Source organism: Heteronotia binoei, chromosome 1 (assembly GCF_032191835.1).
Source record: "Heteronotia binoei isolate CCM8104 ecotype False Entrance Well chromosome 1, APGP_CSIRO_Hbin_v1, whole genome shotgun sequence".
Classification (NCBI taxonomy): domain Eukaryota; kingdom Metazoa; phylum Chordata; class Lepidosauria; order Squamata; family Gekkonidae; genus Heteronotia; species Heteronotia binoei.
In genome coordinates, this window is record NC_083223.1 from 23144050 (window position 1) to 23157890 (window position 13841).

At 44.9% G+C, this 13841-nt stretch overlaps 1 protein-coding gene across 5 annotated transcripts in view; it reads right to left on the minus strand.

Annotated features, from left to right (window-relative positions):
- Positions 1–13841, minus strand: part of AGAP1 (ArfGAP with GTPase domain, ankyrin repeat and PH domain 1) — a 505789-nt gene that overhangs the window by 256642 nt on the left and 235306 nt on the right. For all 5 annotated transcript variants that reach the window (XM_060232474.1, XM_060232501.1, XM_060232465.1 and 2 more), the window contains one exon: positions 1033–1137. In XM_060232474.1, coding sequence (XP_060088457.1) covers positions 1033–1137 — 105 coding nt within the window. The remainder of the gene's footprint in view (positions 1–1032; positions 1138–13841) is intronic.

Consider the following 13841-nt stretch of genomic DNA (forward strand, 5'->3'; position numbering starts at 1 on the left):
CCTACAAGAGTGGGTGTGCTACATTTAGGAAGGCCTGGAGGACAGTTTTATTCCAGAATGGATTTGGTGAAGGGCAAACATTTGGGGCGGGGGGGGGGATTTGGCTGCATTCTTTATAATTCTGTGCATTTAAAGATCTCGTTACTTGGACTTATTTTGTGTTCTTGCCTTGAGTCTAAGGAGATAAAGGCAAGATATAAATATTTTAAATACATCAAACAGATTGTGGAGCCAATGCTGTTGAGTTGCCTGTAATCTTCGCATTCTCATTCAGAATAATAACCAGAATTTTTGTTATCAAATCCAGAACTTCATAAATTCTTCCTGTAAAGGAAGGCAGAAAGGATAGACTTGGCTTCCTGATAAGCCAACTGTGATACCTTCAGATGACAGTCTGCATCCCCCAAATAAGGTAAAAGTCAGCCAAGGCAGAGTTGGACAAGAGAGTCCTCCACTCTGGCAGCTGGCCCTGTCCATATCTGGCATGTGCTCCGGCACAACTGCGCATCTGGCTTCACTTTGCTTTCCATTCTAGACAGTATCATCGAAATCAACTTCTCTAAGGGCATTCCCCCCAAATGGTTAATTAAGTAGACTTCTGTTTTGCTGAACTGGATTATGACTCACAATCCCATTTGATATGTTAGTTTATGGCAGGAGTGGCCAAACTGTGGCTCAGGAGCCACATGTGACTCTTTCACACACATTGTGTGGCTCTCCAAGCCCCCACCGACCCATCAGATAGCTTGGAGAAGACATTTGTTTCTTTACATCACTTCTCCAAGCTACGCTAGCTGGGGCTTGGATAATGCATTTAAAGTTGTTTTCTTTCAACCTCTTCTTCCCTCATCCCTCCCCCATCTATTTGCTTGCCTGCCTGCCTTCCTTCCCTCAAATATCTGATGTTCATGCCTTATGGCTTTCAGACATCTGACATTTATTCTGCGTGGCTCTTAAGTTAAGCAAGTTTGGCCACCCCTGGTTTATGGCCTCAAACCACCGTTTGATAAATGGGAAATGCAGTATACTTACATGCAAACTTGGATGATAGGTCAGCACGCCATTATCGCAGAGTGTAACATACTTCTTTTTCCACTCTTTATTTAATGACTTGCCACTCCGCTTTAGCAGCATACCCTGTTGAAGAAGGGGAGGGGGGGGAAGAGAGTTAAAGTTGCGTAAGTCACTTACAAAACAGCAGTGCATACTGTAAGATTAAGCTGCAGCCAGTGCTGCTGCAAAGACTAATATGACCTTCCTTCTCGATGCCTTCACTTATTATACATGTGAAAATACACACACCCCACCACACACAAGGGTTGCTTTCTTAATAACACAATACTTTTTTTACAACACTTAAACATGAAAGGTCACATGCTTTAATTATCTCTACAAAAATACCAAGCCCCCCGGGCAGGGTGGTGGTGGTGGTGGGGATTTTAAAAGCCTAGTAGTGTCACCTGTGTGACAATGTCACTTCCATGAAAAACCCAGAAATAACAGTGATTAGCTCTAGGAATTACTAGAAACTTTATGGTAAAGCTTCCGTGTTTTCCTGGAAGTGGCATCATCACACCAGCAATGCACCCTCCCAACGTTCTTGCTGGCTGCCTGACTTAGCATGACAATCCTAGAACAACATAAAACAAAGATGCACTGATATTCCCAGAAACAATTCTGGGACATTACGGAATGGGAACATGTGTGAGCAGAATGCCTGCCTACTGGCCCATAAAAGCCTCCAACAGATGAGGACACATGATGAAGTTATTCCTGCTGCATGCATGCCTAACCTTCTGAAGCAAAGGGGAATATCAGAAAAGCAGGGCTTCTCTGCTGTGATGTCTAAATTGTGGCATGTCCTCCCCATACCTTGTGCTCCTCTTCTGAACTTCTACAGCCAGGTGAAACAAGTATCTCTTTCCAGGCCTTGGATTGATTTTAGATTGCCTGTGCTGCGGAAGTGTTTATTGCATCTGTTGATTTTTCCGTCCTGCCTTGCCTAAATTGGTCCTGGGTTGTTTAAACTCCTATGCAAATGCTTACTATATAATTGTGGGGGAGGGGAGTTAACTGTGGTCATTGTGGTTTGATTACTTTAGTGTCAATTACTATGTTTTTATTGCTGCTAGTGTGATTTTTATAGTTGTGGTTTAACTGGTTTTAGTGTTTATCTGCTTTGATGCAAGTTTTTTATATGCTATGCATTATGTATTATGTTAGTAATCACAGTCAGGCAGCACAGCACCTAGAATGCAAAGATACTTGTCTCCAAACTGTCCTCATAAACTGCACATCCTTTCTTCCCCAGAGTCTGGAGTCTTATACCCATTTTAATTGGTGTGGGAGAAATTGGGAGTGGAGGGGGGAAAGCAACCTGACATTTAGCATGAGGGTTCTTCTCAGAGGAACAAAACTTTGTTTCAAAGAATAATGATGTGGAAGCCATTCAGGAATCACAGAAGGCAGCCAGTTAAGATGCTATAGTTGTATTGCACTTGACCATAGATTTCTGGCACAGGAAAAAGGATCCCAGCAATGGGCCTGGCAGGGCTGTCTGCAGTGAGCCCATGTTCTATTCCAATGAGAACCATTAGAACAGAAGCCCCTCCTTAGATCTGAATATTCTGAAGGGGTGGTTTCACAGCCAGACTTTGCAAAGTCTCAATTATTGCTAGATGTAAAATTTCTTGAAATTTGAAACCGAGGGGGGGGGGGGGTTCCACCCCTCAAACTGAAATTCTATGAAGACTGAAATGTATCAAAATATCCAACACACAATTTCCTGTCAAATCAAAGATTCGTTTATTGATTTAACAACATAAAACACAACCTTTATAATCCCATTATCATGCAGAATTGCATTATTTGGAATACTTAAATTATAAAAGTCTTTATTTCTGTAAGGAAAATTATAAATATAAATACCTGAGGAAACATTACAAATTGCTGTACCCTATGTTACCACAGCACAATTATCTTAATTTTTGCCAGATGAAAGGTAGAGGGAAAAAAGTAATAGTTGAGCATAGAAAACAAATTCTGTAATAAAAGATATTTGGACAGAAACTCTCATAACAATCTTCTGAGTGCAAAGTTCTTTGGAAGACATACCAGGAGAGGTGGTCCTGCAGGTACATTGGTACTAGACCATTTAGGGCATTGAAGGTTAGAGTCAAAACCTTGAAGTGGATCCAGTATGCAACCCTGAGCCAGAGCAGCTGGCGAAACAGTGGTTGAATCTGAGCTGTCATTTCTGGGTAAGTTACAGTAATCCAGCCTCAAGGTGACCAGTACGGATCCCTGTAGCTAGGTCAGGACGAGAGAGGAAGAGAGACAGTTGCCTGACTTGGTATATATAGTTGGAAGAATGCCAGCCTGGCAACGTTTGCAATTTGCGCCTCCATAGATAAGAAGGGATCCAGAAGTACATCCAAGTTCTTTATGGCTGGCACCAGTGTTAATGGCCGTCAAGAGCTGGGAGTTGGCACCATGACCTAGATCACCCCCACCCAGCCGCAGGACCTCTGTCTTTGATGGATTCAGTCTCAGCAGGATGGATTCAGTTTCAACCATACAGCCACAGCCTCCAGTCCCTCAGCCAAATTAGATGGGGCAATATCTGGCTGGTCGCCCATCAACAGATATTACTAATCAATACAGTATACATAGGTATTACTAATCAATTTGATAAATAAAAAATTAATGCTGTAAACTGTCTTACATGCAAATTTTTGTACTGTACATTTAGAGTAAAACACTGTCTTCTATTCCAAAAAGAAAAAAAAAGAATTTTCCCCACAGTGCTCTCCCAAAATTTCCAATGCACTTGTCATGCTATATATTTTCAGTGAGGAAAGCATTCAACTCATTCTTAAAAATATTTTTTTTTCAATTTTTTCCCAGTTCTCTCTCAAATTGCCCAGTTTTTTCCGCTAAAATATAATCATAAGAAAAATGAGAAAATTCTCCCTCTCTGCCCCCAGTTTTTCAGTTTCCCCCCTGGCCTCCATATCTCTAGTTAGGCAAACCCATTCAATAGAGTCTTTCAACAGTTTGGTCCAAGAAACAATTGGGATGGATCTTGCTCCATCCTCAGACTTGACGGAGCAAAGTCTGAATTCTTCCTCCAGCTGCAGGGCCTTCCTTTACCTTCAGTACCTTTTCTGCTGGAGGAATAGCCATTTATGTCAAAGAAAGGTTCCTTGAAGGATGACTGGATCTGCCTAATTATTTGTAGAATTAGAAAGCATTCTCTCACAGTTCTCTGAAGCTGGAAATGTTCTATATTCTCCAGAATCTGTATCAACAACTGTGGTTCTTGGGATCTTATGCTTCTTTGCCTATGACCCTGCAAGGCCACTGATTAAACATTAGCATTTCAAGCAAGTTAAGTGAGTAAATATTCTTAGGCTACATACAGCCTAAATTAATTTCTCTCCTATTCTAGCCTAGCTGAGGCCAACAAGGGCTAGGGGTCCTGCTACCTTAGGCGTAAACCATTAATTCGTTGTTTTTAATAGTCAGCGGATTCAGACTTGGGAAGACAGAAACGACAATTAGTATCACAGGTGATAACTTCACCAGCAAGCTATTACTTACATAAATGCAACGAAAATAACTCTACAAATTGAATGATTAAACACTATTAGTATAAAGAGCTTGTTGACAATTTGTAGACAAACAATGTTATGCACTGCTGTCATGCTGGTAAGTTTAGGCAATCAAATGAAGTGACAGCCCAAATGCAACATGTTACTACACATGAAGCTGCCTTATAGTGAATCAGGCCATCGGTCTATCAAGGTTAGCATTGTCTGCTATTCAGACTGGCAGAGGCTCTCCAGGCCTCAGACAGAAGTCTTTCACATCACCTACTACGTGGTCCTCTTTAATTGGAGATGCCTGTCGGAGCGGGAGTAGCAGAGTGAGGGAGATGACTTGCCCGACACAGGGCTTCAGGAAAGAAAATCAGGCAGACACGTGCAACTAGTGCCAAAAGGTGTATTAACATATATACACAACAAGTGCTCTCTTGTGCAGTCTATACAATATCACCTCCACGGACAAAGTGCTTCGCCTAACCACCATCTCACAGGGAGAGACCTGTGTGATGCACACACAGATCATATATAGTCCAAGCAGCCAATCCTGGCCGTGCTGACTCAGCAGATTGCATCACTTGGCTTCTGCCGGCTCAAGCCGGTCTGCTGATCAGGTCACTGTGACCTAGCCTGGCAGCTAGATCACCAGCTGTCATACTGTGGCTGTCAGACTGGGTTTATGTAGATTCTTGCTCCAACACACCTCCTAATCTATTTAAACCCAGTGCACCAAAACACTTTACACAGTTTACATACATGTCCACCAGCAACATTACAGTTCATATTTACGTAGCTCGGAACCCTTTCCGGAATTCGTTCAGGAACTCATCATGATTGTAAAACACATCATCGTGTTCCTGTTCAGCCAGCTCTTTCAGACGCTTGGCTTCAGCCTCCTTCTCCCTTGCCTCGCACTCTGCCACCCAGGCTTTCCATTTCTTAGCCTTTTCTTTTAATATTTCCTCAAATCCGGGTGGGTCTGGATTGACAGTCAGAGTGACATAGGGACACTTGTACCTAGCGGGACGTTGGCCTTTGGTGGACCTGGCAGACACCCGTGGCCCTGTGCTTGTACCAGCTTTGTCTTCTTCGGGTTGCTCTGTTCCCACCTCCTGGGCTGGTTGCTCTGCCCCTGTAATTGGGTGTTGAACCTCCTGACTCTCACACTTTACCTCCAGTTCCTGCATTTGAGGCTCTGCCTCCTGACTCTGCTCGTCAGGCTCTGTGCCAGCATTCGGCTCACCTTCTCCAGCCCCACTGGGTGCCACCTCCTGGGCTGGAGTTCTGGGCTGCGCTCCAACATCGTTATCGCTACTTGGCAGCAGGACAAATTGTTTCTGCAAGGAGTGCAACCTTGGCCAGCTGCTTTCTTCATTGAACTGGGCACTCTTACTAAGTGTTATCTTGCTTTTGCTATTGCAGAAACGATAACACCTGGCCCTTGGCTTGTAGCCCAGAAAAATTAGGCTCTCTGCCCGGACATCCCCCTCCCCGCTACTCGTGGAGTGGATGCCAACCCGAGCCCGTGACCCAAAGACTTTTAAAGAACTCAAATCTGGGGTCTTGTTCAACAGTAACCTGTAAGGCACATTTTTCACAGTATTACACCAAACCCTATTTTGCAAAAAAACAGCTGCATGTATGGTTTCTGCCCAATAGGACATTGGCAGTTGTGCATCCTCTAACATGCAATACATCACATTCTGCAATACAGCCCCATGCCCATTTTCTCGGGGCGTTGCCGGGTTCGTCAGACGGTGGGCAATGCCCTTGTTCTCCAGCCAACGTTTCATCTGGTTAGATAAGAATTCCCCCCCTCTGTCGGTTTGTACAGCTAGGAGATTAACCCCTAATTGTCTCTCCACTGTTTTGACCCACTTGGTGAATGTCTTATACACCTCAGACTTATGCACCATGGTGAAAACCCACGCGTACCTCGTGTGGTCGTCGGTGGCCACCAAGCAGTATCTCCTCCCCGACAGACTCTTTGGCAATGGGCCAATAACGTCTAAATGGACTAGTTCCAGGGCTCGTGTGCTTTCCCTTGAGCTTTCTTTAGCAACAGCACACGCCTTGCTTTTGGTCTTCTTGCAGACCTGGCAATCCAAGTAACATTTGCAAGGATTTACTTTCAAACTAGGCACAAGCTCCAGGGTTTTCTTTAACGCCCTAAATCCGCAGTGCCCAAGTCTCCTATGGAGCAAATGTATACAATTATTGTGCACAGGCTCATTCGACACCTGAGCCACCTGGGCACAATCACTCTGGACCACATACAGTTTACCTTCCCTCTTTCCTGTCACAAGCAACTTTCCCCCACCTCCCAGGATTTTGCAGCAGGTTTTCTCAAATCTCACCTGGTATCCCTGGTCAAACAGTGTGCTAACACTCAACAGGTTAGACTGCAGTGAGGGTACATACAACACATTTTGCAACATACATTTCAGTGCAGGAAATTCCACATTGCCTGAGCAAACAGAATTGGCAGTGGTCCCATCAGCCAATCTCACATACTTATGCTCAGGACTGTCAATGTTTTTCAACAACTCCTTCTCGCAGCAGAGATGGCTCGTTGCCCCGGAGTCTAAAATCCAAGCAGACCCTGTGCTCTCTACTGCAGACGTGACCAGCCGGGTTGCTTCCTCACACGGGCTGGCGGTCCTCCGCTCTCGCCGCACACGCCCCCGCCTCTTCTCCCTCTCAGGGCAAGCTCGGAGCAGGTGCTGCGACGACCCGCATCCATAGCAGCGACGGACTGCAAATGCAGTCGGCTCCACTTCCTCCACCTTCGGACGCCTGCCAGCAGCAGAAGCTGGCTCATTCTTGGCTGTCTTCCCGGACACACCGATAACAGCACGCTGCCCGGCCGACACCCCCGGACAGCTCACGGCCGCAATTCTCTCTTGGAAGTCAAGCAGGTGGGCACAGACGTATTCCATGGTCAGGGTCGCTACGTCCACCGTCTCCAGAGAAGTTATCAGGGGAGTGTACTCAGGTGGCAACGACGACAGCAAAATGTACACTCTGTCGTCTGGAGCTACAGTCTTGCCTCTTGCCTCCAGCTCAACGAAACAGTCCGTTAGCCGTTTGATGTGATCTTTCACACACCCTCCAGCCGGCATAACGGTGCGGAACATCCTCCTTGTCAAGGCCATGAGGGAACCAGCAGTGGTGCTAACATGCACCGCACTCAACGCGTCCCAGGCAGCCTTGGGAGTGTCCTGCCCTCGCACATAAACCAGCTGGTCATCTCCTATAGATAGCACTATGTTGGCCAGTGCCTTATCCGATAACACAGTCTCGGCAGGAGATAAGTCAGCAGGGGGGTTACTCACGAACAGCCATTGCCCTTCACGCTTGAGGTAGTGTTGCATTCTCAGGCTCCACACCGCGTAGTTGGCTGAGGTGAGCTTCTCAACGGCTACTCCAAGCTGTTGCTGAGCCATCGTGCCGACTCCTCCTCACGGCTGGCTGCCGACGTCCCTCTGGCTCTCAAACAGAGAACGGTGGTGCTTCTGTGTCCTTCACCGGCGTTCCTCGCCTCCGGCTCTTTCCAAACTCACAGTCAGCTCAACTCTCAACTCTCTCCTCCGCGCAGCGGAACCGCCCTGGGCCCATAACCCTGTCGGAGCGGGAGTAGCAGAGTGAGGGAGATGACTTGCCCGACACAGGGCTTCAGGAAAGAAAATCAGGCAGACACGTGCAACTAGTGCCAAAAGGTGTATTAACATATATACACAACAAGTGCTCTCTTGTGCAGTCTATACAATATCACCTCCACGGACAAAGTGCTTCGCCTAACCACCATCTCACAGGGAGAGACCTGTGTGATGCACACACAGATCATATATAGTCCAAGCAGCCAATCCTGGCCGTGCTGACTCAGCAGATTGCATCACTTGGCTTCTGCCGGCTCAAGCCGGTCTGCTGATCAGGTCACTGTGACCTAGCCTGGCAGCTAGATCACCAGCTGTCATACTGTGGCTGTCAGACTGGGTTTATGTAGATTCTTGCTCCAACAATGCCAGGGGTGGGAGCTGGGACTTTATACATGCCAAGTGGATGCTCTACTACTGAACCATGGCCCCTCCCCAAGATCAGCCTCCACTGTTAAAAACCATATGTGACCACAGGACAGATAGGAAGAACTCTGGAACACCACCTTCGTTTCTAAACTCTGGACAATGTTCTTTAATGCAACTAGCTGTGGACTCTAACTGACCCAGAGGAGGAGGAGGAAGAAATAATGAGGAGGAGGAGGAGGAAGAAGAAGAAGAAGAAATAATGAGCCACTGCCTTGCATTTATAAAACCAGATGTTTACAAAAGCTGCGTCCTTGGGACAGCCAAAGGAAAGGACTGTTTCTTGCACAAAGACTGAATTGACTAATGTGTAGTTTTTACACACAACTATAAATAATAACACAAACCTGTTTATATATTTCTCTACACCACCTTTCTCCCCAGTGTGGTCCCCCAGCACCTTCTCCCTGCCCCCATTTTATCCACAGGAAGGCTAGGTCAGGTTGACAGAGTGACTGGGCCAAGGCCAACCGATAGGTTTCCATGTCATAGTGGGGATTTAAATCAGAGTCTCCCAAATTCTAGTGTGATACTCTAACCACTACACCATGATGGCTCTCTAGCATTCATACATAATTCAAGTATTCAAAATACTTCACATATGTTAGCTTGGACCATTCTCTTCAAGAGGAAGTCAAGTCTTGAGGGAGGGGGAAGCTGCAGGAGGAAGAGATGATGCTGGAAGGTTCACTGCGTGAGCCATTCTTTATATCCAAAACATATTTCAGTGCTCATTTATAACAGCTCTGTAAGGTAGGCTAGTATATATTTCCTAAAGTGTTGGTGTAGAAATATCATGTTAAATCACAAGAATCTACTAAAGTTCCATTATTTCCATCAAAGAAGTCCCACAGCAGATGCCCAGCTTGATCCTCTACATATAATGTAGCTACATCTATCAACTGCACCCTAAAATGAATAACAGTTATTATAATACTAATATGTAGACAAAAATATACTTATTTGATTCCACTACCTGTCAACTACATTTCAGTATCACCTGATCCTGAAATAGAAGTGTATTATTCATACTTGCCCCTTCTGCTGACAGGGGGATTCAGACTGTCTTCAGACAAGAGAGGAATCATTTCTCTCTAAAAAACCTTCTTCTGTTGTAAATCATGCCTTGCTTCCAGTATCGATGGGTTTTATTCCCAGGGAGTTTGGCTGAACTACAATGCTGTTTAAGTAAGTCCTTGTTCCATAGGACATTTTCACTCCTAACATAAATAAGCACATTCACAAACATTTGTTTTCTTGCCCAGATGCTTACCATTTATTGTGGCAACTTAGTCTTACCAATGGAACTGTGTCGTGCAATGTTAGTAGACAATCCTGCATAAACATTTGTTTGCAAAATTCATATCCTGCCTTTCTGCCCTCACAAGGGGCACAGCTAGGTGGCTAACAATTTAAAACACACATGATAAAATCACTTTTTAAAGTCATTAAAATCCATCACTTGACACAAATCTCCTTAAGCAATTAAAACAGAGTTAAAATATGTATATCATAAAACCAGCAATTAAAACATTGGTCAGGAAGGAATGGTCACTGAGGGAATGCCAAATGAAACAAAAAAATCTTTACTTGCTGGCAGAAGATGGCATCAGAAAGGGACAGGTGAATCTCCCTAGGGAGAGAGTTCCAGAGCTTTGGTGCCATGACCAAAAAGGCCCTCTCTCAGTGCTACCCACCTAATCTCAGAAAAAGCAGGGCCTCCGAAAATGATTGTAGTGCAGGCACCGGATCCCATCAAAACACAGAAGGAGGTTTGTCAGTGGGTGCCATTATTGCCTCCTTTGTCAGTGGGTGCCATTATTGCCACCTTCCCTCTGAGACCACCTGTACCTCCATAAAACTGTTCCTGAGGGTCAAAGGACATGAGATGAAAATGGAGGAATGGCACAAGCAGAATCCTCATATCACTAGCATGACCTCTTGCACAGGAAAAGGGGGGAAGCAGCAAAAAATCCCTTCCATGAATTAATTCTGACAGCAAAAACACTTTACCGGACCACTGTTCTTTGCTTGCTATTAAAGTTGCCTGTTCCCAAAATAAAGTCTGAACCAAACAACAGCACAGTTGTAGATGTCAAGCTCTTTTCTTTGTGTTTCCAATGGCATAGCTGGCTTTTTTGAAAGACATTTTTATTGGGCATTTCTTATGCTTCGCTTCTACCTTACAATATCTTTACTAGCAATGTGTACGATGTGTCTAATCCCGGGAGGTCATTGCCAGCCAAAAGCAATGTTAAGCGCACAAGCTTTAAATAACTTACAAAGTTAATGTAATGAATGTAAAGTATTATCTGAAATCCATCACTCAGTAGTACACTGTAGCCCCAAGCTGTGATAAAACACCACTCATAAATTTATATTAAAGCTCTATTCAATAGCAATTATTTACCAACAAAGATTTATTGATTTCATTTGCTGTAAGAATCTGAGTTCCTAACTGAGCCAATCAGTCTGTGATACTGGCCTCCCAGGCATGAAGTTATAGCACAAACCACCATCATGTTCAGCATCCTGATTATTACAGTAACCCAGTGCAATTAATGAATAGAATCTCACCTGGGACCAGTTAACAGCGGTGGATTAGGGGGCCAATACAGTACACACATACATGAACTAGTATCTACCGTGTAAATTAAGATACTGCTAATCCTCTTCCTATACACAGGTTGCTAGCAGACCAGGCATGAAGACATCATAGTGCGTTAATATTTGGATCTCACATCTGAAAGGCATCTGAACACCAACAAACAGTGAAGGATTGGCACACTGAAAATATGCATGTCCGAACACGCATGCGCTTTCTCTGTAAATTATATACTGACACACCAATGAATGTGAAACTCTTTCCTTCCTCAATTAAATGCAATACTTCTGCATGGACCACTAAAAACAGAAAGGGTTGGATGCAAATCTGACAAGCTACTTTCCTTCCCAGCTGCCCTCTTCTTCCCCACCACTGCAGCCACCTTCCTTCTCTCTCAGAAATAGGGCCCAAATAGGTCCTAAGACATGGCATTTGTCAATGCTCTCCACAGGGACTACAAACACGTTCTAGTTGTTGTGGGGAACTCCCTCTAAAAGTGTTATGGGAACCCATTTCTGGTCACTGCCCTGCAGCACTTTTAGAAGGAGTTCTCCAAAGGGATCCAGCAGCAAGTGTACAGCTGCTAGGCCCCATGGAGAACATGTGTCTAGTATGGCTCTGAGAGCAACACAACAGATTGACCCAAATGACACTCAGTGAAGAAGCACCTCTACACTCTCCAATTCTCCCTGCATCCAGGCTGTGGCTTCTGGGGGTCCCCAGTTGTTCCGTCAAGCAGTAGGGCATGCTTTGTCTTGTCATGTCATAGGAAAAAAACTCGCAAACAAGACCCACACAAAACTCTTTTAATGTGTATGCACTTCATCTGTTAAAACTCTGCCACAGCAGCTCCAGTGATGCTCAACATTCAAGTCCTCTGGTTTGCCTCTAGGATGCCACAACAATCTGATTTCCGTTAAAAATTTAACTTAGAGAGGGAGACTACATTTTCAAGGACAAATGCAGTTTTACAACCAGCACCAGGCTATTTAATTTTGAGAGAAGTTGTAAACAAAGTGAAACCCCCAAGCAGGGTGAACATACACCTTGTCCTGGGTGGGTGTCTCACACCGGAGGGATCCCCAGCTTTTCCTATAAGGCTGGGCATCTAATAAAGCCCCCCTCCCAACCCCCAACCCCCCAAAATCTTGAAAGAATGACTGAAATAATTCCTAGGTAGGTGTGCAAGGGGGAGCATAAAGTAGAAGAGCCAAAGAGTCCAGAAAGCATCCTAAAAAGACACAGTGGTATCATGGGGCTCAGGATCAAGGAGGAGCAACTAGTGGTGCTTTCTGTACGGTCTGCTTACAGACAGAGGTGAATTCGATGTACAAAAGGGCAGGGATTGCACACCTGTAACTGTTCATTGAGTATCTTCTGTGCAGGCACACAAAGAGACTGCACCTAAGTAGGCCCGCCTATCAGTAGGTTTTTACAGTTAAGAGCCTCCAGGGGGCACTCAGCTCCAGAACAGAAACTTGTTCCCACCCAGGGATCAAATCCTCCCACACAGCAGTGCCCCTAATCTCAGTCCCTCTTACACCACCTAAGACAGCATGCAGTGGGGCAAAAGGAAGGGTATGTGTGCCTGCATAGAAGATAATTCCATAACCCCACACAGTGCTTTTGATGCCTTTTGATATTATTTGGACATTGGAGTCTCTGGGATTGCTTATTGTTAATCTGGTATGAGGCATGGGGCTTTTTACTATTAATCATTGATCCTATTTTGTTTAATTTTTGATGGTTTTGTGATGTAAGCTGCCCTGAGCCCATTTCGGGATATAGCGGGGTAAAAATCAAATAAATGAAATTAAATAATTGATAGACAGAAGTTAGATGTAAGTACAACCCTGTTTTCATCATTGATCTTCTGTGTAGTCCCACATGGGGATACTAGTAGACTAAATGCCAGGCGGAAGGGCATGCTCATCTATTTGAACATGGACTGAAGGGCTGCCTTCCCCAATTGAGCTTTTCACTTTGCCTGCAGATCTAATGCAAGTGTGTCTCAACATTCACCTGCTGTCCAAGCTAGGCCTCTGTGTCAACCTGTTCAAGTAATCTCTGAAGACCATTCCTCTTCATACTAATATGGTAGACTTTGACAAATAACCTACTGGCAGATATGCCATTCCATCAGCAACCTCTCAGATGCCTCACTCTGGCATTGGGGAGCCCACTGTGAGAATATTTATGCCCATGGACACTGGTCAATCATAGAGCAACATCTCCATATCAACTGTCTCATGTTACTAGCAATCAATTGTGCTCTGAAATCATTCCTACCGTCTCTAGTGGGTTGCGCAGTACAGGTTATCACTGACAATGTGCCAACTGTGTAGTACAAGCAGGGAGGCACCATGTCAGTCAAACTGTGTGCAATGACCCTGTGGCACTGGTGCAGGAACTACAACATCCTCCTGACTGCAATTCATGTTCTGGAGGTCCAGAGCCCATCAGGAGAGGGTGGGATATAAGTGTAGAGTCCATACAACCATGACTCCAGTTTCTTATGGCATGGAGATAACCCTCTAGGTTGTTTTTTTA